The 27,194-nt window shown below is 40.0% G+C and overlaps 1 protein-coding gene across 1 annotated transcript in view; it reads right to left on the bottom strand.

Moving 5' to 3' along the window:
• The window catches only part of LOC131978138 (glypican-5-like), a 69,337-nt gene that overhangs the window by 18,025 nt on the left and 24,118 nt on the right, over positions 1-27,194 (bottom strand). The window contains exons 8-9 of the mRNA XM_059341660.1: positions 24,788-24,908; positions 11,592-11,736 (exon numbers count right to left, since the gene is read on the bottom strand). Of these exons, the coding sequence (XP_059197643.1) occupies positions 11,592-11,736; positions 24,788-24,908 (266 nt within the window). The remainder of the gene's footprint in view (positions 1-11,591; positions 11,737-24,787; positions 24,909-27,194) is intronic.

Here is a 27,194-nt window from a genome sequence, read left to right as displayed (position 1 = left end):
AGCGGCCGAAATGAGCTTCCTCCGTAGGGTGGCTGGGCTCAGCCTTAGAGATAGGGTGAGGAGCTCAGAGGGAGCTCGGAGTAGAGCCGCTGCTACTTCGCGTCTAAAGAAGCCAGTGGTTTGGGCATCTGGTAAGGATGCCTCCCAGGCGCCTCCCGTTAGAGGTGTTCCGGGCACGTCCAACTGGTAGGAGGCCCCGGGGAAGACCCAGAACACGGTGGAGGGATTATATCTCTCTCCTGGCCTGGGAACGCCTCGGGGTCCCCCAGGAGGAGCTGGACGTTTTGGCAGGGGAGAGGGGCGCCTGGAATGCCCTGCTTAACCTGCTGCCCCTGCGACCCAGCCCCGGATAAGCGGACGAGAATGGATGGATGGATGTTTAAATGACGTGAAAGCCTCATTTGTAATAATCAACTGGTTAATGCCCAAAAAGTTGACTCATTGTGGTCAACAGCCTGATCTGATTATCTATTATGCATCTCTGTCACCTGCTCCACTGGTCCCAAATTAACAGTGTGATTACATAGTCTAAAAAGTAATACCCAGGCTAATGGCTAGTGCTTGTTTCCAAATGACTATAATAACAGTTAACGGTTTGACTTGCAGTGAAGCATCTTCCCAAGGTCACGCTCACCGAGGTTAAGCACAGCCTCCAGTGGAATCATAAAACCTTTGGAGGAAACACGTAGCAAAAAAAAAAGAAGACTGCAGCATGAATGCAGCGAGGGACCGTGATTGGAGATGGATGAAAGGAAGAGCACGGCAGAGTGATTGGTTGAAGGTTGTACATCAACACAGGCCGATGGGGGTGTTGTGAGCTGTGTGTGCGGCGTGTAGATGCTCATTTAAATAAATGAAGAGTGAAGCTGGAGGTGCAGAAGCGAGACAAAGCAAGGGCTTCTTATAAAAGGTCAAGTGTGGGGAATAACAGCATTACTGCAGAGCGGAGGACTAATAAACAGATGATGTCTAATCACATTTGCATGAACAAACTCATTCAGGTGTAGAGAAGAGCGGGGAGTCGGACAGACAGACGGGCAAACAGACAGGTTGATAGACAGGCGGGCGGGAAGAGGACGGGACATGACAGCCGATATAGAAGATGCTTGATAAAGGTTACAGGTATGTTGATAGTTTGAGTGCAGGGAGTCATCTGTGCAAGTAGTTATTCAGTAGATGTGCAGCATTTCATTGAAAGTTCAATTCTTTTATCTCTGTCGGGGCGAGCTGAACAAAAGAGAGAGCCTTGAGTCGCTCTGAATGAGAGAGACAGTGAGAGCAAAGTGAATGTGTAATTCTTTAATGAGCCGCATCTCCTGCCCTGAGGATCTATCACTTTAACTCGACTGCTTATTAACCATCGCCACATGCTGAACACACACACACACACACACACACACACACAGTATGTGAGCTCCAACGTTTGTGAGTTTGCTTTTTCTCTGCACCCACTGTTACCCCGTATCGTCCTCTCCTGTATGTATCCTCTCCCCCCGTTGATTTCTGTTTATATGTGTGACTGTGCTGTGTGTGTGTGTGTAACAGCTCTAGTAAATGCAAGCTGTGACACGGGAGACAAAAACAAAATAAAAAAGAGTAGCAATTACAAGACAAAAAACACCCAGATTATAAATAACACACAAATCTTAATGATTGTACCAATTTAAGGCAGATTCAAGTTACTTTGCTTTATCAAATGTCTTTTGAAGGAAACAAAATTGCTGTCTTACGAAACATTTCCATTAGGTACTTTTCCCTCTAATGAGCCGCTATCGGTGTGGCTTGAGAGAGAGGATCCGCCCAACTTCACCAGTAAGCACCTCAGGTAGTGACTGAGAAAGCGCCTCGGGTAGGTACTTTCTGAGCTGCTACTAACTAGTCGACGCTGATTGGATACGGTTGAGGCGGGATATGACTTCAGTAGAACTCAACACAACCACAACATAACAGCATCATTTTTAAAAGAAATAAGCAGAGCAGACTGAGATGAGAGAATCAACAACAAGAAACAAAAGAGACGAACAGTAACACAGAAACCATCTTCTTTCCTTCCATGTTGATGTCTGGACTGTTAGGACTTGCCGTGTTGGTCTGTTGTCATCGTCACGTCACTGATGTCACGGTCAAAATTGTCACTGAATAATCACGTAAGTGTCGCAGAACTATTCACGTCACATTTGAACTCGGTTGGTTAGCCGCTACAAAAGTACCTGTATTGAAACAGAGGCTGAGGGAAACTAACTAGTAGGCGTAACTAAAACACACAGCCGCTTTCCAAAAAGTACTCAGTGGAAACACGCCTTGAATAATCGTCAACATACAAAAGTCAGAGGGAGTAGGTTTGAGAATATGTTGCAGGGGAGCTGACACCAATCCCAGCTTCATGGGCAAAACCCTGGACAGATCTCCAGGCTATCACAGGCAAACACATAGACAACCATTCAGACTCACATTCACACCTCCAGGCAAGTCACCAATTAATTTAACCTCTAACAATTATCTTTGGACTGTGGGAGGAAGCCGGTAGACTCAGAGAAAACCCCTGCAAACACAGGGAGAACATGCAAACTCCACAAACTCTTAAAAACAGGTAACAATGATATACTTATAAAATGCTACATAAATTGGCAGTATGTCCCCACTCGGCTTATATATTCCAAATAAATTATTGGATTATTTGTTTTGATGCATTTATACAAGCAGCATTTTAATTTTCCCAGGCTGGGGCTCATTTTTACTACTTATATACAGTTCAGTGCTTTAATTTGTAAAATATCTAATCACTTTATACTGATCAAATTTTTTCATGTTAAATCTTGACCTGAAAAGTAACTAAAGCTGTCGGCTAAATGCAGTGGAGTAAAAAGGTTGTACTTAAGTAAATTACTTGAGTAAATTTACTTAGTTTCTACCCCCACTGAATTGCAGTGGGGGTAGAAACTAAGTAAAGGAAATACAAGCAAATTTCCGCAATAATAATAATTCTGAAAGTGGACAGAAAGTGGACATTAAAGCAAAGCTTCATTCACGTGAAGGACAACCATATAACAACTGCTGCTGGATTTCCATTGCAAATGCAAGGCTAACGTGTGATTGGATAGTGGTCCTTCTAGAGAAGGGTTAAGGGGTTCAGCGAAGGGCGAATTTGTAAAGCAGCTAGGAAGTGCTGTTTATTGCAAAAGTTGCTCAAAGAGGAGTAAGTATTGTATTTGTTTAAGTATGTGACATTCAGTCAAAAGAAAGAAATGTGCCAAAGTTCATCTTTATAAAAAGAACATTGTCATAGCAGTGTGGTTCAGTGATGTGTTATAACAGATTTTGGACAATGATGGAGGTCGAAGGCACAGAAGAATAAGGAATAAGTATGAATCAATTCATTGTTGGCTTTGGTTTTCTATGGAAAAAATAGAGAATAACTCCACACTTCTTCTTTAAGGTAAGGAAAAGATTTGAGGTTTTGGTCAGTTATTAAAAAAGACAACCCATCTTGTGTCTTGCTCCAGATCAGCCCTGACATTTACATTTAAAACCATGACCTCCATACTTCCATGTGTTGATTTTGTATTGTACATTTCTGCCATTTGGTACTAAAAATCCAAAACAATAATAAGGGCAACATAACAGTTCTTTCAAAATCTATTTACTAATGCATATGTCTCATTGTTGTATAGTATTATAATTATTAGGCAACAGGGTTTCTCTATTGACTTCAAGTGAATATAAAGCATGAAGCAGAAAATGCTTCAGTCTGGATTTCCAGAGGAAAGCTGCTGTATCAGTGGGAAACTGATTGCATTCATGGCATGTTATACAGCCTCATGTTCTCCAGTGCATGCATGTACAAAGAAAGCAGTTTCATTTTATAGCACTGATCAAACCGATCCAAAGGCTCGCTCTGGGAACTTTTATAGTCACGGGTGCAGATTAGAAGCCTTGCCAGGCTTTTTATTGTTCTTTCTGGCTCTCTTTGGACGGACGCTTACGAATGCAGATCAAACTGTCCTCAGGCAGAGAGGGGCAACATTGAAAACACTGGCCTTTCCCTTTAAGATGAAATGGCTTCTAAAGGCTTTGTGAATGTGGCCCCAGGGAAGAGTGGGAGAGGCCAGAGGAGCAAGGCAGAGATGATGGGGGGAAGATACAGTACGTAGAGGCAGGAACAATAAATAGAAAATGCTTCAGCAATGTACTGTTTCCAGTTGTCTGTCCATTATTTAGGAAACAACTATGATAAGAACAGAATACTGACAGCATTTTAACTGCAAATTAAACTATGCTTGAACCAGAATCTGTTTTATTATAATATGTTACTTGGCCATGAGAGATGGTACAAAATCTGCCACACCTCCTCTCTTTCTTTATCTCTCCATCTCTGTCTCTCTCTCCCTCCCTCTTTCTCTTTCTTCATTGTCATCAAATGAGAACCCATGGGAGGACGGACCACCTGGTAACCATGGTTACAGGGATTGAGTGTCCCTCGCGAGTACACATTCTCTTACATACATAGACGCACAGAACCATCCTGTACTTGGTAAAGATAGAAAGAGATCTTGAATATATACATATATATATATATATATATATATATATATATATATATATAATTTTAAATATGTAGTGAAACCTGTTTAAAATGTGTATATCCAGTAGTTTAGTTGCTTTTTTAGGAAGGCATGAATCATAGTATGGATGGATTTATAAGCAGCGTCAAACTGATGTATTATATATGAAAGTTAATTTTTTTTTAAAAGGGAAAATGATCGGTGCTTTCCAGACTACGCTGACATTTGTGGTTGTAATGTGACTCATGGACACCTGGAGGTTTTAGTATCCCAACCTCTGCATCCACAACCACATCCCAAAGCATTGCAATTATAATGACACAGCGTTTCATTTGTTACTCAGAGGAGAAGAAAGAGAAGTGACGTGAAGAGAAGAGAAGAGAAGAGAAGAGAAGAGAAGAGAAGAGAAGAGAAGAGAAGAGAAGAGAAGAGAAGAGAAGAGAAGAGAAGAGAAGAGAAGAGAAGAGAAGAGAAGAGAAGAGAAGAGAAGAGAAGCTGTGATTACATTTACATTATTGACATTATAGGACCTGGATATGTCTGGGGAGACAGAAGGAGCGGAGAAGGGGCAGTTGAAGAGATTGCGCTGGTTTGAGTAGAGAAAATCAATCAGTTTAATCTTGGTGAATTCACAGGGAGAGGAGGATGAGAAATGACTAAATGAAGAAAGGCGAATAGCAAAAAAGAAAAAAAAAACCTCTAACAGGCTGTATTTAATGGCATCTGTGCCTTGCATCTGTGTGAAAATTTTGTCATCCATGTAATAGCTAAAAAATAGCTAATATATTTAAGTTATGCAGAACCCCAGAGCAACTTGACCATGAATCAGCATGACCATTTCAATAGCAGGACCTTGTGTGTCTATGGGCATGTTTTATCAATACAATGATAGTGGCTAAAATGTACTCTTCTACATACATAACCTTCGGTATAACATTGATTTCAAAACAACAAATGACGAGAGTAAAAACTGGAGTATCAGCTTTTCTGGCTGGACTTCACTGCCTCTTTGTAAAATGGGACAAATGGCACTAACTTAAGCTCTCTGCTTTTAACTACACATATGTTGAGACGCCTGGCTTTTTTTCTTTGCTTTTGATCTGTGAACAATGTTTGCCAAGTGATTCTCCCTCTCTGGGCCGAGATCAACTTGGAAATGGACTTAAATCAAATAATAATAGGCTGCGTACTGTCTCAGCATGACTAAAATTACTTCTCACTGGTAAATGGCCCACATAAATAAATAAAAAAAACACAAGCTTGGCAATGAGTTGTTGAGTTCTGAGGTTTGATTTCAGCTCTTGGCTGATATCACCACCTCCACCTCTCATCCTACATACTTCTTTTCGTCGGTCTTCAACATTCAACAAAGCCTAAATGTCATGAGAATTAATTAGAGGATGCAAAGAATATTCCCTTCATATTTTTCATGCTCGTTCATTTCTGCAGCACAGGGATAGAGAGAACTTAAGATCAATCATATGTGTGCAAAAGAAAACAACGGGTCGATATTGAGAAATACATTATAAGTCAAGAAGCAGCACAGCACTGGATCCGCTTCAGTCAGTCAGACAGAGAACTGAGCCATCCATAAAGCATTGTGGATTACACTCAAAGACGTTGCAGTAACAGATGTACCGCCTGCACACACTTGAATCTTACACGTGAAGCACATGGCGGGCATGCATGCACAAAAAAAAGAGGTCATAAACATCAATTTGTGAATGTGCATCCACACACAAGCATTCTCTTTCTCACGCAAGCAGAATTTTATTTCTATGCTTTCCCTTTCCTGCGAAATAATAAGCTCCACATTTCAGCGATTTCAAACTTTGAGAAGTGTTTTGTAGGCAGAATTTTAAAGAGAGAGAGAGAGAGAGAGAGAGAGAGAGAGAGAGAGAGAGAGAGAGAGAGAGAGAGAGAGAGAGAGAGAGAGAGAGTGTGTGTGTCAGAGAGCATGGACAGGCAGATTTAATGGCAGATCTATCCAAAAGAAAAATCAAAGTGGCCTGCATTTGTTCATTTTATGCATACATTTACTCAGAAATGCTGATTTAATGGCAATAAGAAGTACAAATACATCATAAAAAAATTCATCTCTTTGATTTGTGTGATCTGGTTGATACTGCATCACTTCTTCAGCTTCAGTGCCTGCAAGGCTCGTTTATATGCATAGAGAGGCTGACGAGAGAGGAGACATGCAGAAAATCCCCTTTTTGTCACTCTTTATTGTGATTCTTTCTCCAGGAATTCATTGTGGCTTCAGAGACACGATCCCCACACGCCGCCACCAGTTCGGTAAATCATAACTAGCAATTTTCTCTGCAAATAGCCAATGTACCAGTTTCGAGCCCAGCGGGAGGCGTGAGTTTCCAGCGATGTGACACATCAAGGTTAGTCTAAAGGGTATGACAAATGTAGCAACAAATTCTTCACTTTTAGAGCTGTTAAATGAAAGGGTGCTGGAGTAAAATAAAAGAAACATCTAAGGTGGCATAAATGTTTCATCTTGTCATGAACACTCTTCACTATTCACAGCTACTATATCAACAGCGTATCAAAAATAAGTCTGCAAAGGAAGGGAAGGTTTTTTTTAAGGTGTGTATGAATTATGTGCATGTTAATTATGATCTCTGGTCTTTTGTATTGACATATTTTGCTTTATGACTCTCTTAACTCTTACTAAAGTTTTACAATGCATTATCACAAATACAGTTTTGTTCTTGTCAAACACACAAACAGAAATACACCATCTGGCTTAATGGTCTTATTTTGGATATTTAGTAACCGTCATAATATAGAGGTGAGTATGGTGGCCCTGAAAGCTCATAGCGCTGCAACTTGCAAATACACAAATACACAAAACACAAGCATTTTGAGAAAACATCTTCATCAATTTGACGACACAAGCGCAGCATTTAGAAAAAGCTCTGCAAAGACCACAACACATCACAATAAGAAAAAGCGATGCAAATAGACCACAACATAACACATGTATGCACATGTCTGATATGCATCATTACGTTATTCCAGGTTAATGATATTTTCATGTTATAACGTAAAATTATCTTGTTATTTCATGATTATGATATATTCATGTTATAACGTGATATATAGCGTTAGCCCGCTAGCATTAGCCTGCTAGCCTGTATCAATCACGTTGCAATCAAATAAATGAATGAAACACGTTTTAGTTGGTCTTTCTCAATGGCACCAAGTTGGTCTTGGTCTTGCTAGCCCGCTAATGCTAGCAGGCTGTCAATCGCTGGCTAATGTTAGCACGGTATTGATCAGCCACTAACGTTAGCATGCTATCGATCGGCCGCTAACGTCTGTTCTCTTAAGTTGCAGCGCTGTGGGCTCTCAGGGCCGCCATAGGATGAGGTTTGGATACTTACTGCAAGATTCGTTTTCTCAAGAGGCCACTCAACACAACATCAATTCACTTAAGTTACCTAAAGCAGAAGTTCCCAACCTTTATTTTCCTTTTTTTTATTACCACAAGACTATGACTGGAATAAGTGTGATATTAAGTGTTTGGCCTTTTTCGTTCCTTCCTGCTTCCAAGAAACGTTCAAGCTCTCTGAAATTCTCTCTCAAGGTTGCTTCTTTAAACTTCTTTAAAACCAAATCCGACTGAACATCACTGGAATCCCAACCTAAAAGCTTCTTTATAACCTTTATTTAAATCAGGTTAACACACTGAGATGAAGATCTCTTCTGCTGAGATAAAAATAAAAACCAACATTACTGATAGAACTGGTTGAATAAAAAAGAGAAAATGGAAATGTATTCAAACCTTACATTTGGAAAGCTGAACCCTACTGGAGCCTAAAGCCATTGAAACAAATGAAACCCCAAACTTTGAGTCTGGTAGCAGAACTTTACACATGCCATAGACTGAGTTACCAATGAGGGACTGATTAACCATCACATTCATGACCAACTTTTGATTAAACACATCTTCTTGTGGGCTTAACTATGAGAAATGAAAATGCAGCAAAGACAGATGCAGAAGAAGAAGTTAATCAATGATGTTCTTGGGCTATTATTATTTTCTTTTTCTCGTCCAATCGTGTTTCTTTTTGGCCTGGTAGCAAATGTCCCATACCCAGGGACCAGTCTGCAGCCCAGGGATTGGGAACCAGTGACCTACAGCTCTGTATCATAACAAGCTACACTTGTGCTTTGCATCACTGTACGGATACACACTCATGACTCCAGTAATGACTGGGACAGTGCAGAGATAATTAGTGTGACAATGACCTCTGACCCTATTACTTCCTGCCCTCGGGGAGAGTTCCCTCTACCCAATGACATCACCAGGGTTAACAAGGGCGATACGTCCTCTGATCACGGGTAACAAGGTGATGATGCAGAAGATGGAGCCCTGGTTGAGTAAATTATGCCAATCAATCCCATGAAGCGAGAACGCCTCCGACAGCAAACTTCTATTCTGTTCTGTACTTTTCTATTTCAGCCAATCAAACAGCAGAAACTACAGAAACACTGCTATGACATTATTGGTTTGACCTGAAAATAATTGTCCTAGGTCAGCACCAATATGGCCATAGAAAGTGCACTCACTATCCACTTTGGTGTCATGGAAATTTCCGTCACCATAAAGGTGGCCGGGGTCTTCTTGTATGTTGTGACCAGTTAATCAACGTATGTGTTTTTCCAGCTAAAGATAGCCATGGACAGTAAAGCTTTCCATAGCATAAAGAGGAGTGGGTATAGTTGCAGTGTGTGAGCTGTCTTTGAGGACTGTTTGTCCTTGAGACCTCTGGTTGGAGATGGCATCGATATTTGATAGAATACTGGATCTGTCTGCTCTTATTTCGTGGGAACAGACTAGTTTGAAAGAAGGTTGCTACACTTTGTTTTGTACTTTTGAATTTTAAATGATCATTTGAAGATTAGGCTATACTCAAATCAGTAATATTCTACTATATATAGAATTAGATACCAAATTGTTTACTGACAGTTTTACAACTGTTTTTGGTCTGTATCTGTGAACAACAAGCTCCCACCTAAACAACAGAATAGGTTGTTTGTCTATACCACCCATAATGACCCATTTGAGCTTTATGCAGTTTGCGGATGCCAAGGCTGCAGTTTTCTTCCAATTTAGGCTGCAAAACCACTGATCTAGGTTTTGGGCATAACCTTCCTGGTTAAGCGTAATAAAAGACAGTTTAAAAAGTGCTGTAGTTATGAGAATGACATGGCTACCAGGAGTAACATAAGGCCTGTTTCCAGTACTTTTTGAGTCGTCTTTGGAAAGCGGCTGAGTGTTTTGGCTACGTCCTCTAGTTAGTTCCCCTTGGCCTCTGTTCCCATACAGGTACTTTTGTAGCGGCTAACCAACGGAGTTCGAATGTGACAACAGACCAACGCGGCAAGCAGTGTTGCCAATTTAGCGACTTTGTCTCTATATTTAGCAACTATTCAGACCCCTCTAACGACTCTTCTTCAAAAAGCGACTAGCAAAAAATCGAGCGACTTTTTCTGGTGTTATTGGAGACTTTTGGAGACTCGTTCCTACTCTTCTTAACACTGCAGTTTCTTCCAGCTGCAGTCAGAGCAGGAGATGTTAACCCCTCAGCGTCCAGTCTGCCTCAACCGTATCCAATCAGCGGCGACTAGTTGGTAGCCGCTACTTGAGCCGCTAACCGGTGAAGTTGGGCGGGTCTTGGGCGGATCCTCTCTCCCAAGCCACACCCATAGCGGCTCACTAGAGGGAAAAGTATCTAATGGAAACGCACCTAAAGTTATGTAAAATCATGAGGCATGGAAGTTCCTTGATGTTTAAATCACATCGTTTACTTTTGTTTTCACATGGGACATGAACCCTGTTTTCCTGGGGGAAAGTCCGGAGTTTGTTCGACCAATCCACCACACCTCCCACCCACCCGGAGTACGAGTTCTGTGCTTTATACACCACCTACAGTCTGCCTAGGACAGTCTAAAATGTAAATATGGGCCGTAGTTTGCTGCCTGTAAAAACAACCTATGGGTTTGTTTTTGAGGGGAGACAAGTCTGCTGTGAACACGTGAACCCATATTTCTAAAGTTCTGTTCCACCTTGGTCACGTACTTCTTGACACCAATCAGAAATGATCAATATACAATTAAGATTTCCTAGCAATAATATGTAACTGACAAGGTAATGTTGAAGACAATTAGCTTTTGAGTGTTAAACTTTTTTTACTTTGATTATTGCTATATTATGGATCTTTACATTTAGACAGAAATACTAAAACGAGTGCTTAGGTACGTATTGGTTAAAATCTCTTTCATTTCACAAGCCTCTATAATGCATTGATTTTTCTCTAATACTACTACTACATCAGTGCTCCAAAACATACTTCTCACATTGAAAAGTGTGTGACAATTTAAGAGCGCCCTTTTTCAGGGTAAGAAGGAGATCTACAGAGGAAACACTGGAAACTAAAATGTTTTCAGGCCAAGAACAGAAAGCTTTAGAGTTGGTCAATAAACCTTAACATTTTCTCATCAACAATTTAAATTACACCAATTTTAGCTACATTCACTCAGTGGGGTTGCCTCAAGGCTCCTAGGGGTCCCCAGATCTTCCCGTGAAACTCATGTATTATGTATAAGCATGAGACCGGTGAATAAGTCAAGAGATAAATGAATAATTACAGGGTTTTTTTCCATTTCTGTTTTTGGGATAACCTGGTTGTTGGTGCATCCTTTATCCTGGCCGAGGAGGAAATAAACTGCTGAGACCAGCAGAAAAGGGTGAGAGGGAGAGAGAGAGAGAAGACAGTTGAATCCATCTCTCACTGCTATCCCTCCCTCTGGGCATTTCCCTGCTGGCACAAGATGTGTGGAGGCTGCAGCATTTTAAAACCACCACCAGACCAATGAACTGTGTGTGTTTGTGTGTTTTGTATGAATCAGAATCCATACATCTGCTTATGTTTGTTCCTCTATTGCATTAATCATTATCTATGTGTGTGTGTGTGTGTGTGTGTGTGTGTGTGTGTGTGTGTGACTCACCATTCTCCACACCAGATGCTTCACAACCATCTTCATCATCACAGTCGTCTCCGCTGCCCCTCTCTGTCTGTGCGCTCCCTCCTTCCTCCTCTTCCTCCACTTTTTGTCTGGTTTTGCTCGCCCAGCCAAGGTCCACTAACAGCTCCTAAATAAAAACATGCACACATATAAATGTCCATACAAATGTGGGTCAGTTTGTCCACCATACGGCTGCAGAACTACTGGACGGAAGTTTGTACTGTAGTCACACTGACTGATTTACCAGGTGAAAACTGCAGGTTATTAGCAGGTTATCTATTTCATGTGCATGTGCCATTTTCTTGCCATTCTGCTATCTCCACTATTCAACCCATTCTGCAGTGCTGACACAGCGCTGTGGAGATCAGTCTGGCTATGTGAGACTAATGGTCAAACAAAGATTGATGACTTGATTGGTGATCCCCTGACTTTCCCTCCATTACCTCCATGAGGGTGGCATGTGGTTCTGACTGAGATTCTTCAACAACTATATGACGGATTGCCATGAAACATTCAGGCTCCTCTCAGGCTCAACTGGAATCACTTTGTTGATCTTCAGACTTCTTATATTGCATCATCATCAACAGGTCAAAATTGCAATTTGTCTTGATTTTGAGAACTTATTATTTGAAAAATGTACTACTAACATTCCCATTAGTTATAGCTGCATATTAGTCAGTTGTTTAATGCTAATTAGTAAATGTTAGCATGCATAGATTTGACTTAGATGGTTAATATTGCCATGTGAGCATCTACATGTCACTGTGAACATTTTAGCATGCTTTTGTTGGTTGGTTGCTGTCTGTTTTCTACATTTTCACCATTAAGCTGACCTGAGTTACAGTAAGTGCTAAGGAATATAAGCTTTAATCACAAATCACAAATACTACAAATATCTTGTAGTAGTGAAGTCAAATGGTCAGCAATGCAGTGTGCTCTTGTAATACTTTTATTATCATGACACTAGAGCAATTATCAGAAAGATAAAACAAAAAATATATATTTTCTGTAATATTTTCCCTCTAAAGGAACCAAATGGCCACAGAAACCCGTTACAAAAACACCAAAGAACACGAAAAAAATACACAAACACACATGTCAGAGAGCAGATTAAAGGGTAATTGAGGTCATGCTGCCTCTGTGTGAATCCATACTCTCTACTGCTCAGTTAAGTCACAGTATGGATGGTGTGACATGTTACATAATTGTGATGCCACATGGGAAACTCACATCTCCTGAAGCTCAACTAATGAGGTATTGAAAAAACGTCCTTTTTTTTCTTTTTAAATCATATATTGGGCGTTTTAACAAAAGGACAGCACAAAGTTTTTGTCCAAGTAAGAAACTATGAAATACTAAAATTGGAGTTATTATGTTTTGAGATATACAGCAACATATAATTGGTTCACAGTTTGATGAATGTGTATTGCGGAGAGTCAAGGTGGGTAATGTATAAATTCCAGCTGAGGACAGAGATAAGGCAAACAGCCACCAGTTTTATAAAGGGAAAAGATATATTGTACTGACATTTCATTGTATTTTTTTTAGATAACATTTCTATATATACTGCAAAGCTGATGCCACCAAGATTGTAACATCTATTGGAATGATTTATGTTACCTTATACTGGTGGAATCTGTCTGACAAATAAACACTGCAAAACAGAGTCAACTGTTTGGTATTTTATAATTAGAAACATTAGAATGTCATTGTCATGCAGGGTAAGAGTTGTTATAATAACACTTCCTCGTCTAAGTTGGCTGTTGCTAGACACCAAAATCCATTCTTCTTTCCAATATTTAAACATGGCTTAGCTCCGCCTTGCCAATATAATCCCTTTAACACAAGAACATATGGTATGAACTGTTGCTATATATAGCAGTGCACAATGTGATACACACATACTGACTGAGTAGGCAAATCATATACAATTTTCTTCACAGTACAACCCTGAAAATGTGCAGCAGTAGACCTACACTTAATTATATTCAGGGACGGACTGGGACTAAAAAAAGGCCCTGGACTTTTTAAAAAATTCGGCCCAGAACCCATACGAGATGCGTTTAAATAACCACTTGCTAGTGTTTCAAGATACTATACCACAAGAATATTAGACAATATATTCACAGTGAATAACATTTCACAATCAGTGAATATTTTTCTTGTATTTACTTATGTAGCCCGGCCTAAAATAATGATAATAGAAATGTTGTGGTGTAGACCATCCTGGCACTTCCCTGCACTCTCCCTGTCATCTTTGAGCTGCAAATATCTTCAACTTGATTCCACATATTATTTTTAAAATATGATGTTAGCCAATGTGTATAGCCAGTTGAATTGCCCTCAAATAACCTATAAATTAAACTGTCCAGCTATGAAAACAATGACTGTGCCTCGGCTACTTTTAATTAGGCTGTCCCATTTTGTAAAAAAAAGAAGACAAGACAAGACAGTGTGTGTGTATAAGTGTGTGTGTGTGTGTGAGAGAGAGAGAGAGAGAGAGAGAGAGAGAGAGAGACAGAGAGAGAGAGAGAGAGAGAGAGAGACAGAGAGAGAGAGAGAGAGAGGCCAAAACCACCATTACTACCAAAAAGTAATATTTGGGTTTTTCTATCAGGAGTGACACCAATTAAATGGAAATGAATTAAATAATCGTTAGTTATTGAGTTATTTTCCATATTGCTTTGTTGTTTCTGGTGTTTCAAGTGTAACACTGACAGCCCCAAACATTTCAGGTTGGATTGCACTAAATTACACAAATCATCATCATCAGCACGGTGAAAACTCAACGTTCATAGCAACAGAACCCTAATAAACGGAGGTTAGCCTATTATACTTGTTTCCTGCTCCTGCAACTTACCAGCACCTCTTGCACATCTGTGCTCTTCTGTTTCGGCACTGCAGGGGGATGCCCAGGCTCAACCTCCTCCTCCTGGCCGTCCTCCACAGTTGTACTAGCTGGTTAAACACTAAATAGCTCAGTAAGCTTTCTACATTTTAATGCCTCCAGCTCTAACGTTTGGTCCTCCTCTCCACTTTTCTCCTTACGCGTCCTACGTGAGATTTTCTCACACTCTTCTTTGTGTTTTTGTTTCAAGTTTTGAGTCTTTTTCCTATGTCATAAATGATCGTTTGGCGTCCCTGTTGTTTTGACGTTAATATTGTTAATCAGATTTTTTTTCTGATGAATCGCAAAGGCCACAGACAAGGTCTGTGAGACGGCCGTTCTGGACTGACAGAATTTCCTATAGGTCAGTCTGCCCCTGATTATATTGTACTATACTTGTGTGCTTGACTGGAACAAGGAGAAATAAAGCTATATGGAGAATAATTTTCCATGGATTAAATGTACACTATTGCTTCTTGTGTAGAGTAAATGATCAAAATGAGCACGGTATATCACTAATTGGTACTTTCAGTGGTTGATATTGTCTACCTATGGTTAACCATCCTCTTAGCCAGCCTATGAAAGCTTCTACTGAGATATATTAGCAGTTTCTCCACCATTTCGTAAATATAATAGATGGTATCACACCTGTGACCATAAATCTCCTGATCTGTACTGAACCCTCTTTCAGTATGTCTCATTTAAAGCAAATCTTGAATTAGAGGAGTTAATCTCCAACTTAAATTCCTCCACCAGCCAATTATAAACATTATCCCCACTGAATTTCTTGAAGAGGTATTTCAGACTGTGGGCCTACAAATATTCTCTTTTATCAACTGTTCATTGTCTACTGGCTCTGTCCTTTCCAGCTTCAAAATTGCAAAAGTTGGACCTTTTCTGATGAAACTTATACTTAACCTTCTTGTTTTAAACAATCATTTTTATCTAAAGTTTCTAGAAAAGTGCTTACTATGTCACACATGCACACCCAGCACAGCACAGCAACAGCTCTATTTCAGCTCTATTTATAAGGTCACCAATAATTTACTGCAGTGCTCCCTGACTGAGTTTCCGTATTTGATAAAGTCAACCACTATATCCTCATAAATCACCTTGTGAACTGTGTTGATATGAAGGACACATTTTCACCACTTCTATCTCCCTGACAGATCTTTCTCTGGGAGAATTCTCTTCATTCCCAGCCCCCCTTTTTTATGTGGTGTTCCCCAGGGCTCAGTTCTTGGTCCTCTACTATTTTCTATTTATATGCCTCTTTTAGCTCGGATAATCTGTAGGAATAATATACATTTCCACTGTTTTGCAGACTACATAAAACTTTATTTCCACTGACTGGTGACGACTTAGATAGATTTTCTAATGTTATGGATTGCCTCTCTGATATAAAATGCTGAATGTCCCAAAACTGGATCAATTAGTCCAAATTTAGGTTTCCTTTTTTGTCAGCCCCAAACCTGATCTTTGACTTACAAAGAATCTTGAGAACCTGTCATTCAATGTCATATGTAGGCATATTATTCCCATCCTTGCAAACCTACACTGGCTAGCTGATAGTTATAGAATTGATTTTAAACTTTTACAAAGTGGCTGTGAAACTTCCTACCTGAGGAACTAAACTGAGGTTAGCAAATTCAATATTTTCTATTTGATCACTCCTAGATGAACTGTTATATTTAAGATTGAGTTTTGCTGTTGGACAGATGCAGGATAGATACATGAGGGACATCTGTCCTCCACTACAGTAGGTGTGTGGCAGCCTGTGGAACCAAGGGTAACCAAGGTCATTATATGACAGCATGTCCAAAGGGACAGGAAGACAGACTAGGCTCTGTGCAGTGATTCACCATCATGTCATCAGACTGCAAATGATGGCTGAGGGAGGACAAAAACACATTACAGCAACGTTTCCACCAGGACTGTGTTTTCTTAGTCATGTGGAAAGGCTAGAATTCAAACAGGATTTGGGTCATGTGGCACTGAAACTCTCCAGTGAAACCAACAGGCCTTCAAGTCAAATTATCCAAGGGTGGCAGCTCCAGAGCAGTCTGTCCTATCTAATTAATAGAGACAGTCTTATAGCTTGCAGCTAAGGTGAGGACTTATTTTTTGTTCTCATATTACAAATTAGACAGCCAGGAGGGCATTCATTTAAAATAAGGAGGCTTGGATTGGCAATTAAAATATTACTTCTCATTCCAGCTCTCTAACAAACAACACTTTAGCATTGCTTAGTTAAGACATTGTTAAAAACTAAACAAAGATGATGAATCGTGGACAGTTATTTTGCCACTGAACTAGAACAAATGACCAACCACTATAAATTAAGTTAGTTGTCAGGTAAATGTTGTATGTATACAGGTGCAGCCAATCAGGATGATACCTTTACAAAATACTGTAGGGACTGCCTACTGGTCACTAAGCAACCCTATCACCAGAGGAAATTTGATATTTTGTAGTTCTGTAAAATTCTACACTATGCCTCATGGCAAAGTTTATGACTTTCTTAAAAAAAAAAAAGTTCAACAAGATCCACACATGATAGGTACGGTCTTCTCAAGCAACTTCCTCGGTTCTCAATGTTACAATAAGTTTTGAGATATGAGAGTAGTATTTTTTTTTTTGTCATCTAACTGTTAACAGGATTGTTCACCCCAAAAATACCTATTTTATCTCTTAACTTGTAGTGCTATTTCAGTCTAGATTGTTTGTCTAGAAGTGTGAGATGCCTGAAAGGTGGGGATATTGGCTGGAGAGATGTCTGCCTTCTCTTTGCTATATTAGAATTAAATACAAAAATTAATGTAGGAACTATGATAGAAAGACAATAACTCTCACATGAAACTACACGGTAAAACATTCTATATTAATAAATATCTCTACAGGTAAGAGGGACTATGTACATTTTTATTTTGGGGTGGACTGTCCTTTTAAAAAGAAATTGAATAAGTGAAATTTCCAAAATGCAAATATTCCTGTAAACTATTTTGTTTTTTTTTTGTGTTTTATTTTTTCGTTTGTTTTTTGTTATTGTTGTTTTTTTAATCATTTTTTTATTTGATTTTGTGTTTCTTTTCTGTTTAGTTGATTTTGGTTTTTGTTGTTGTTGTGTTTCTTTTTTTGTTTAGTTTTTGTTGTTGTTATTGTTGTTGTTTTGCTTTTTTAGATAATTGAATTGTTTTTATTTGATTTTGTCGTTTTTATGTTGTAATTTGTTGTCTTTATTAGTTTTAATTCTGTATCGACAGTATAGCCAAGCATGACTCATATTTTTTAATACAACAATGGTATTATCAAGCTTTTCCTTACATTCACCCAATCCCACTGTTCAAACTATTACCTCAACTTCTTGACACTTTCCTGCCAGTATGCATTCTCTAGTTATTAAATGATGTGTATTAATGTGTATGATAAATGGCTTCCCCCACATAGAAAACACTGAGGCATGACATGAGCATGAAAGAAGCACACTCTAAGCCATGGATTTTCAAACGTGACTCTAAACTTGTTCAAAGGTAATACAGCTCACAGTGTGTTCCTGCTTAAAGGGTTTGTTTGTGCACACAGACTTGCGTTCTGTTAATACAGTAGTGTTCAATATAATAGCAGTCCAATGTGACTAAACAGATTAATCCAGGTTTTTAGTATATTTTTTATTGCTACATGGCAAACAAGGTACCAGTAGGTGCAGTAGATTCTCAGAAAACCAATAAGATCCAGCATTTGTGATATGCACGCTCTTAAGGCTGTGCACCTTGTTTGCCATGTAGCAATAAAAAATATACTGAAAACCTGGATTACTCTGGTTTGTCACATTGGACTGCTATTATTTTGAACACTACTGTATATCTAAGTTGGAAAGAATGCAAACCCTTTGGAATGAAAATGGTTTGCAATGCAGATGAGCTGTGTTATATACAGTATCTGACTTTTCCCTTTGGTTCATGCTGTGGCCTGGTTGCATTACCACCATCAATTCAGCAGGCATGCATTACAGTTCCGAAGACATTGATCTAGCTTGTGTTTGTGAGTATGTTAGAAGATTCACAGAAGCTTCAATAGTCTTTAAATCAAAGAACAACAGGACATGTGCTGGTTACGTAGAATTAATGGGCCAGAGAAAGCAGATCTCATACATAAGTGATTACATGGGGCATGTCTGGTGTGTTTGTGTGTGTGTATGTGGCAGAGGGGGATGCTGACTTGGCATTTTCTCCATGTAAATGCAACATGATTAATGGACTCACCACCAAAATTAGACGGAGCACAGAAAGAGCCACAACAGCAAAAAGAGAAAAATAAACCACAGCATGACACATCCCATGATTTTTCTATGAATATTCCAAAACCACTAAACAACACAAAATTCATGTTAACAGAATTCATCAGGTTTTCTTGAAAGATTACAATTTCCATTCTTGATTTAGCAAAAAAGTCCTCAGTCTGCACTGACAGAACTTGCTACTGCATCAAAATGTGTTATTGGTATCCCTAATTGATTCTAAATTGATTTCTTGATCCTACAAGCACACTATAAAATCATTGTCATCAACAATTTCATGGTTATGGCTACCATATGTATTACTTAAATGGATAAATATGATGACATTCTGTAGTTTAATAAGTTAACAAATTCATTGTTCAAACGATGAGAAACTGACCTTACTTCTCAGTTGATTTATTACCTCATTAAACATATTCCTAATAGGCTCATGGCTTCAAACGTTAGTTTCAAGTCTTCTTCAATACAGCATGCTTTCATCGTTACATCAGTTAGAGAATTATGGTTCTTTTTAGAGTAAAATAGACAATAAAGCAGGGTATGCTTTAAGGCGTGCCTACTTTGTGATTGACAGGTTGCTACTACAGTGCACTGTTTGTTTCCCCCCTAAACGTTCTCCCATTCACAGTGTTTTCACTTCATGAAAGTTAATTGTAAAATTCTGGTAGCTTATAAAAAGGTATTGTTCAGTGTTGGGTTTTACTAAAAGGGACTCTAAGGAGTTGGCTACTGATTTTAAATCATGGATGCACCTTGCAAACCAAGCTGGCTAGCTAGATTGGTAAATTGCTATTGGTAAATACAAACCAGCAAACCATGACTTTTCTGCTCGTCTGTCTGGTCCTTCTCTCAGTATCTTTTTGCTCGTCTACCCTCCTGTTTGTCTGTTTGTCAGCCTGAGTGACTGTCTAAAACGGGCCCCAAACACAGCCACATGGTCCTTCCCACAAATAATGAATCATCATTATGGATAACCTTGATGAATCATTTTATGGAGTCATATTTACATGGTTTTATGAATCACTCATGCAAATCACAACACCATATTACCATGCTGTTCAGCACTGCATAAATTCAAGTTTTAATTGTTGAATTAATTCATTTATTATTGCATGTTATCATCTACATCTGTTCAGAGTGCTGACATTTAACTTTATTGGATTAAGCAGTGGTTCACACATGAGGTGATAACGAATGATTGAGAGAGCCAGACGAGGACGAGTACACACACACACACACACACACACACACACACACACACAAAAGACACACACAAATAGACACACACAACCTACACACAAAAAGACACACACAACCTAGACCCCTGCAGCTAGCAACTGTGTATCACACCTACATCACACTTTTGAGAAAAACACCAAAAGGCTGAACTTAATATTTCACTACAACAATAACAGCCAAAGATCAAACTAACAATAGCATCATGATTTAGGTATGAATATAAATAATTCTGCCCACTAAGGGCAGGTAGACCCATTCCTGCAGAATGCTAATCACCTTCATACGTCATGGTGTCACGGCCAAGGTGAATACAGAAGATATTCATGCTCTTTGGAACAGTTATGAAATCACCCACAGATGATCTTGTTTACATGAACCTGGTGGTCAGATATCCCTAAATCTACAACAGAGGTCACACTTGCAGATAGTCCATATGTTATGACAAGATCTAAAGTGTGACCTCTGTTGTGAGTTGGCTGGTTAATGTGTTGGTTAAAATTCATACAATGCAGCATGTTCATAAAATCCAACGTAAAAGAATCTGATTGAATGTCCACATGTAGATTAAAATCGCCTAAAACAAGAATACGGTCGTATTTGGATTTGGTGTGGATAATTGATAAAAGTTCTGAGAAATCTGACACAAATGACGACAACAACAACATTTGGGTGGCCTGTAAACTGTCATGCATAGTACTTGAGGGTTGCTAAAAAAGATGGAATTATATTCAAAAGTTGTGTAGTTACCAAATGTTATGTCTTTATGAGAAAATGTTTTTGGCAAAATAGATGCTGTACCACCACCTCTTCTGTTTTTCCTGTATGAATATGTAAAATTGTAGCCAGGTGGAGATGCTTCAATCAGTGTTGCTGGTACATCAGTGCTAAGCCATGTCTCAGTTAAAAACATACAATCGCTTCCATTATCTAAAATAAGGTCATTCATTAAAAACGTCTTGTTCTGAAGAGATCTAACATTTAAAAGTGCCATGTCCAAAAATACGGGTGGAGTGGCTGTAAGTGGGGTAGTGGATGGTGGTTTTTGTGTGTGCAGAGATATGAGATTGTGAAAGTTTACACCATGAGTGGGTTCGTGATTTTGCCTGGCAGTGATTATGACCGGGATCGATGTGTAGGGGGAGCTAGTCATGAAGAGTGTACCTGATTCAAGAGGGGCCAGTCAGTCACGTGAGTAAGTGTATGTTGATTCCAGCTGGTGATGCAGGATGGTGTGTGAAATGTTTGAAGACAGCAGGCGTGCTCCCCGAATGTTGAGATGAATCCCATCATGCCTAAAAGAGTCACAGCACTCTCATAAAAGATTAAAATTGTCGATAAAAACAGCACCATGCTCCTGGCAAGCGGCAGAGAGCCAGGTGTGGAGGCTCAGTAGCCTGGAGAAACAGCCCATCCCGCGGTCAAGCGAGGGGACCGGTCCGGAGATGAAGGTCCGCACTCTTGCTTCCTTTAAAATGTTCAGGAGCTGGATAAAATCATGTCTGCTGCCGCGGAATATCATTAGTGCCCACGTGGATAATCATGGTGTTTACTGATGGATGAGCTTCCAGCACATTGCGGATCTTGGAAGAGATGTCGTTGACGGTGGCGCCGGGAAAACAGAGAGTTTTGCTGGACTTCATTTTGACGGTTCTGATGATGGAGTTCCCGATGATGATCGTCGTGGGGCCAGAAGGAGGACCCATGCTGCCGACAGGAGGAATCTCAGGGCTCCCTTCGGACCGAGAATCTCCGGCGATTGGTCCAGCTGAGCCTGACCCGGTAGAAGCCCTGCTGGATGGTGGAGACACCCGGGGTCAGGGAACCGGGTGGATGAATGAACCAGCGGTGTGGAGGCCTGGACGTGGAGTGAACGACAGGGCAGCGGCCTTACGGAGGGTGGCGGGTCGGGCAGCCGGTCTGGAGCCAGCTGGGTTGGCACAATTTGTGGAGGAGACGGGCCGCTTGCGTCTCTGGCTGCGGTGTGGGGATCCCGTGAGCGGAGGAAACTCAGTCATCCAGCACAGAGAACTTGTTGTGGAGGCAGAGGTCTGGAGCCGGTGGAGAGGGCACACAACCCCCATTTCCCAGATGAAAAGGGTGAAAGGAGATTCTTTTCTTGTTGCTGACCACAACCCAAGGCTGATGCGCCGCCGTGTGTGACGGAGAACAGCAGACCAGGGCCTTTGGATTAGCCCCGAGCCGAAGCCACGAGCCCTCCGGGAAGACGTCTGGAGCAGGAACTGGAGGAGCCACAGCCAGTGGAGTGGAGGCTGTGGCATCTACGTGGTAGGGAGCAGTGGTGGCCAGGTCCCCAGGACTGTTAGCAGATGCCTGCACAGGGCCAAAAATGATTGTTTCTAAGTGCCTTTCATCCTCCTGGATTTTATATAGTGAGGCAATTTGTTTCTCCAGCATCACAATCTTCTGGCTGAGATTGACGCAGCTCCTGCAGTCCGATGGTGAGGTAAGCAAAGCCATTGCTTCTTGAGCCTGTGGCTCAGTTGTTTTCTATCGAGAAAATCCTCCAGAAGTTAAAATAGAAATGAATAATCTAAAAAGGTGTAATTTAAAGGAGCGTTAAAAAAAAAACTTGGTTAAAAGTTTGTTTAAAAGAGAGCTTCTGGCGGGCAAAACAAAACGCCAGCGCTGGTAGGACCTCTTCCTAGTACGTCACCTGCTGACTCTGTCGACTTGGAGCAATAAACCAGGGAGGTACAGGTGAATATCAAGAGAAAACTAACATTCACAGCACGGCAATTCACACACAGGTATGGGGCATTCAATAGCGTTGGAGCGGCTATGGTGCGTTCAATAATGTGGGACATATGAAAACTTACAGAGAAACAAGTTATTACTGAATGGAACTTAGTTCAATAAACACGTTGACAAAACAAACAACCAGAAATCTGTTTAGCCATTTGAAGTAGTGCCACCCAAGTGATTATGCAGAAAGCATGAAAATGCAAGCAGAGTCTGCCCTGCCTGCCAGTGCTGCCAGCACACGTAGCATTAGCAGTTCAGCCACTACTAGCGGCGGAACTAATCTGTAGTTTCTTTAGGTTTCAGTACAGATGCTTTTAAACTGGCAGTTTAAAAAACAACATAAAAAATAGTGATAATAATCGAGATCGGACGATATGAAAAAATATATCATGACCATTTTTTTGGCCATATTGCCCAGCCCTAAGCAGATAAAAATATGTCATAGCTTACATTATTGTGGATTGCTTAAAGACAAAGCAAAAAGACACTGACTCCACCACAAGGTCCATGGTTGGAACATTTTATGAACCAATATCCATGTCAGAAATGTATATACTAAAATGCCAATAAGATTATGAGGTTTATTATATAGCTCATGCTGATGCAAAGCTGACATTTTGGCCCAATGATGACACTGCAAGAAAGAAAGAAAACTAATGTGAAAATGCCTCTGGGGGCCAATTTTCATGACCATCTGCCCATTAGATGTACTGTGTATAGAGGACATTTTTGCCTGATGGTGATGGTGGAAGAAAGGTCAGAGGGTCCCCACAAACAATGGGAGTGTTCCTCTGGGAAACTATTCATTGGCAGGATGTTAAATGCATACACAGAGACAAATAGTGATATTCAAGACACCTTGTAATGGGACAAAGTGTTGGTCAAGGTGAAATACTGCATTAATATTAACAGTAGATGAAAGGTCATGAGGTCACCAAAATAACCAAGAATCAAGTAAATGGATAAAACCTTCCGTCAGCACTCTGAGTTAATTTCATCCATATTGGTACATTTTCTGAAAGCTTATGGATGAAATGAACCAGTACCACTGGAGACTCTGGGGGCAGGGGAGCAAATTGTTCAAGTAAGATACGACACAATGAGGGACTTTAAAAAATGACAAAGCTTTTTGAAAAAAAAACAAAAACAAAAAAACAACAACATTCTCATTCCACATGTCGTGATATCTTTAATGGCCTTACATATCACTGCCACCGCCACTGCTGCCTCAATAGGTACATTACTACGACTTCCTCCAAAGTTGCGTGTTTGTTGTTGTCAGAAATTTTGAATCTGAGTTTAGCTGCTCTCTAGTGGACATATTGCAAACATAAAGTTTGCGCAATACATGCACAGTGATGCAGTGATTTATATTGATATCTGTAGGCCTTGCAGTTAGCATTATAAACTGTATATGTAACCCATGTGCTTATTAACGCCTTAGCATTCTGCCCCATTTTAAAGAGAATGGTGCACAGTGGATTTTTAGGGGGAGATAGCAGGTCAACAGTAGATGCCACATAGAAGTGGTGCACACCATCTGAAAGCTGGGAACCTGAAGGTTAATTTGAGATGGCACAAAATGGATATCTGTAAAGGGGAGACTCGTGGTTAACCATAGAATCTGTTCACTCAGATATATTATATACTCAGATGAAGTCAAAGGCCAAAGAACCACTTTGAAAATGGTGATGCTAGTTTTTCCTCTTAATGTGCTGTTTTATTTGACCCCCTTCCTGACAAGGTACCATGACATCTTTCAGTTTCATGTGATACAGATATCTTCTCTGTCGCCTTAACACTGAGTATACTACAGCCTCTCAAAGAAAGAAATTGGCAAAACTTGATGGGCAATCAGAACACCAAGGGGTTAACTTTGGAATGGTCTGACTTATTAAGCAATTATTACCATGTCCGTCAAAAACATGAAATGATGCGTATGGTGTGTGCCAACATTTACCTTAACCACACTTTTTTTTTTTTTCAAGTTACCTGTGTTAGCTGCTCCAGCTTCTGTTTCGCCCCCTTCAGGACAGGATCTGTATTACGGACGGTCATCTCTGGGTTGTCCTTCTGGGCCTTTAAACTGCTGCCAACCACACGACCTGCATAACTACAGAAAGACAAAACAAGAGAGAGACATAAAGTACTTTCTGTCCTAGTTCTGAGTGTGTGTGTTGCTCTCCTGCCCCAGTTTTCCCAAAGTCACTATACAAGTGTGTTCAGTCAGGGTGTATTGATTCACATCATGTGTAGGGGCACACACATGCACACACATATTGTAAAATAAGTTAAGTCCTGGCTAATAAAACAAAGAAACACAGACTTTTATTCAAGATGAGGAGTCACTTGAGAAATCCAGCTATGGGGACATGAGTTCATCTTCTGGCAGACTGATCTTAATCTTAATCACCTTGCTGAATTCATAGAGATTTTTATTAAGAACAGGCTGTGATATGATTAATTCAACTCCATGAATAAAATGTCTCTTTAATTTTAAATATTAACCGTGACTGCTTATACTGCTTGACCTTTACTGAGAACAATTTCAAAAGAACTAGTTTTTATGGAGTTATCTGGTATTCATGCTCTATTTTTATAGATCGATTTGAATAGTTACTGGAATCCAATAAGATTCTTCCATAAGAGGAGAGTTTTAGTCTCCTACAGGTGGCTCTAACAGGTACAGTATATGAGAAAGATATGGGCTTTTAAAAAAAACATCATTCGGCATCAGTGAATGGATTGCTGACTGTTTTTTCTTTCTCCACTCAACCTACTCTGAAAAGCTATTTTTCTCATTTTCCGTGCATATAAAAACTTCTTCCTGAACTCATTTAGTTGACAAATTGGGTAGAGCCTCCTGGATGTGGCACATGAACATCATTACTGAGTTTGATCCCTGATCTTCTCACATATTGATGTCTCTTTCTGTAGTGGGCTAAAAACAAGTTTCACATCATTTTGTCTGTGTGGGGGGGTTTCTGTGGGTGGATCAAAAGAAAGATGAAGTGATAGAAAAGCAAAAAAGAAGAAACAACAGTTCATGAGTCATATTTTTCCAAGTCTCCAAGTTCCAAACCAGCTTTGCTAGCTAATACAATCAGCCACCAACTCAGTAACCGCTGAGTCCACACCCTCAAAAAAACACAAACACACTCTGCCTATGGCAACAAGGGAAAAAAGGTTGTGGGAACTGGAGAGCAGATGCATGGTCTATGTCAGCTGAATAAAAAAAACAACAACTAATGCCAAGAGATGGTGTAGTGGTGAAGACCCCGGTCTCTGGAGCCATGCTAACCCCGCTGGTCTGGAATCAGATCCCACCAGAAACTTTAAGCTGATGCAAGAGGTATCTCATTAACTTCCTCAAATTGCTTTATTCTCACACAGATTATGTTTTCATGCATATATTTTTCCTGATAAAAGGGTCAAACCCTGGTTAAAGTCTTATTCAAGTCAAAGTGTTCATGTCCAAAGGCCTGACTCACAGAGAAAGTTCAGCTCAGTCGTTTTATGTTTTGGCTTCATTAACATTGGCAATCCATTATAACTGGTCTCACAGAAGTGCTCACGAGCTGTCTCTGTGAGCTTCGGTTTCCAATCCACCTTTGAGCAAGATCACATTAACTATGCAGCCAATCGCGTGCAACCCCAACAGATCAAGAGCTGCATGTTTAATTTAAGAGAGGGTGAGACTACAGATCCTCATGGGAAAATTAGGTAATTAGAGAGGCAAAAATAATTTAAAGCAGTGGGGAGAAAGGAATACAGCACACAGCTGTAATAAATGTAATCAACAGAGACGGAACAAATAAAATAAATTAAACATTATACCGCTGACACTTTCAACATATTCAGTAGCCTAGAGTGGGTATGGGGAAAAACTAATTACTACCTATTTTGCTCTTATGTTTATGATGAGATGCATTAATGCAGTTTCTGCAGCAGCACAATGCAAAGAGGATTACTGGAGGAAAACTGCATTGTATATGATTAAACCTAATGGCAACAGGAAAAGATCAATTGATGAAGGTCTGTGTGATTCTAACACTGTGCACATACAATAGTGGGAGCTACTTTTCAGTGTGCAAATACTATTCATATATTTAAAGATTGATTTATGCTCCACGCATGTGGTTAACAGATGTCCCACTGTAGGTATCTGCTCAGGTTTTAAATTATATTTCAGCATTAGATGTGCATTTCTAGACAGGTCCGTAAGCCACAAAGCCATATTGTGGCTTAATTATATTTTCCACAGTAACTCTGCTTTCATTCTTTAATTGGCCATGTGATGCACCTTTTTTTCTTTTGAGGAGGCACTCATCAGCTACAGCGGAGCTTAAAGGTGAAGCTACAGCAGCTATGTGTGCAGGCTCTGTATGAGCAAATCATT

This window comes from Centropristis striata, chromosome 9, assembly GCF_030273125.1.
Source record: "Centropristis striata isolate RG_2023a ecotype Rhode Island chromosome 9, C.striata_1.0, whole genome shotgun sequence".
NCBI classification, from domain to species: domain Eukaryota; kingdom Metazoa; phylum Chordata; class Actinopteri; order Perciformes; family Serranidae; genus Centropristis; species Centropristis striata.
This window is presented reverse-complemented; position numbering and strand designations above follow the sequence as displayed.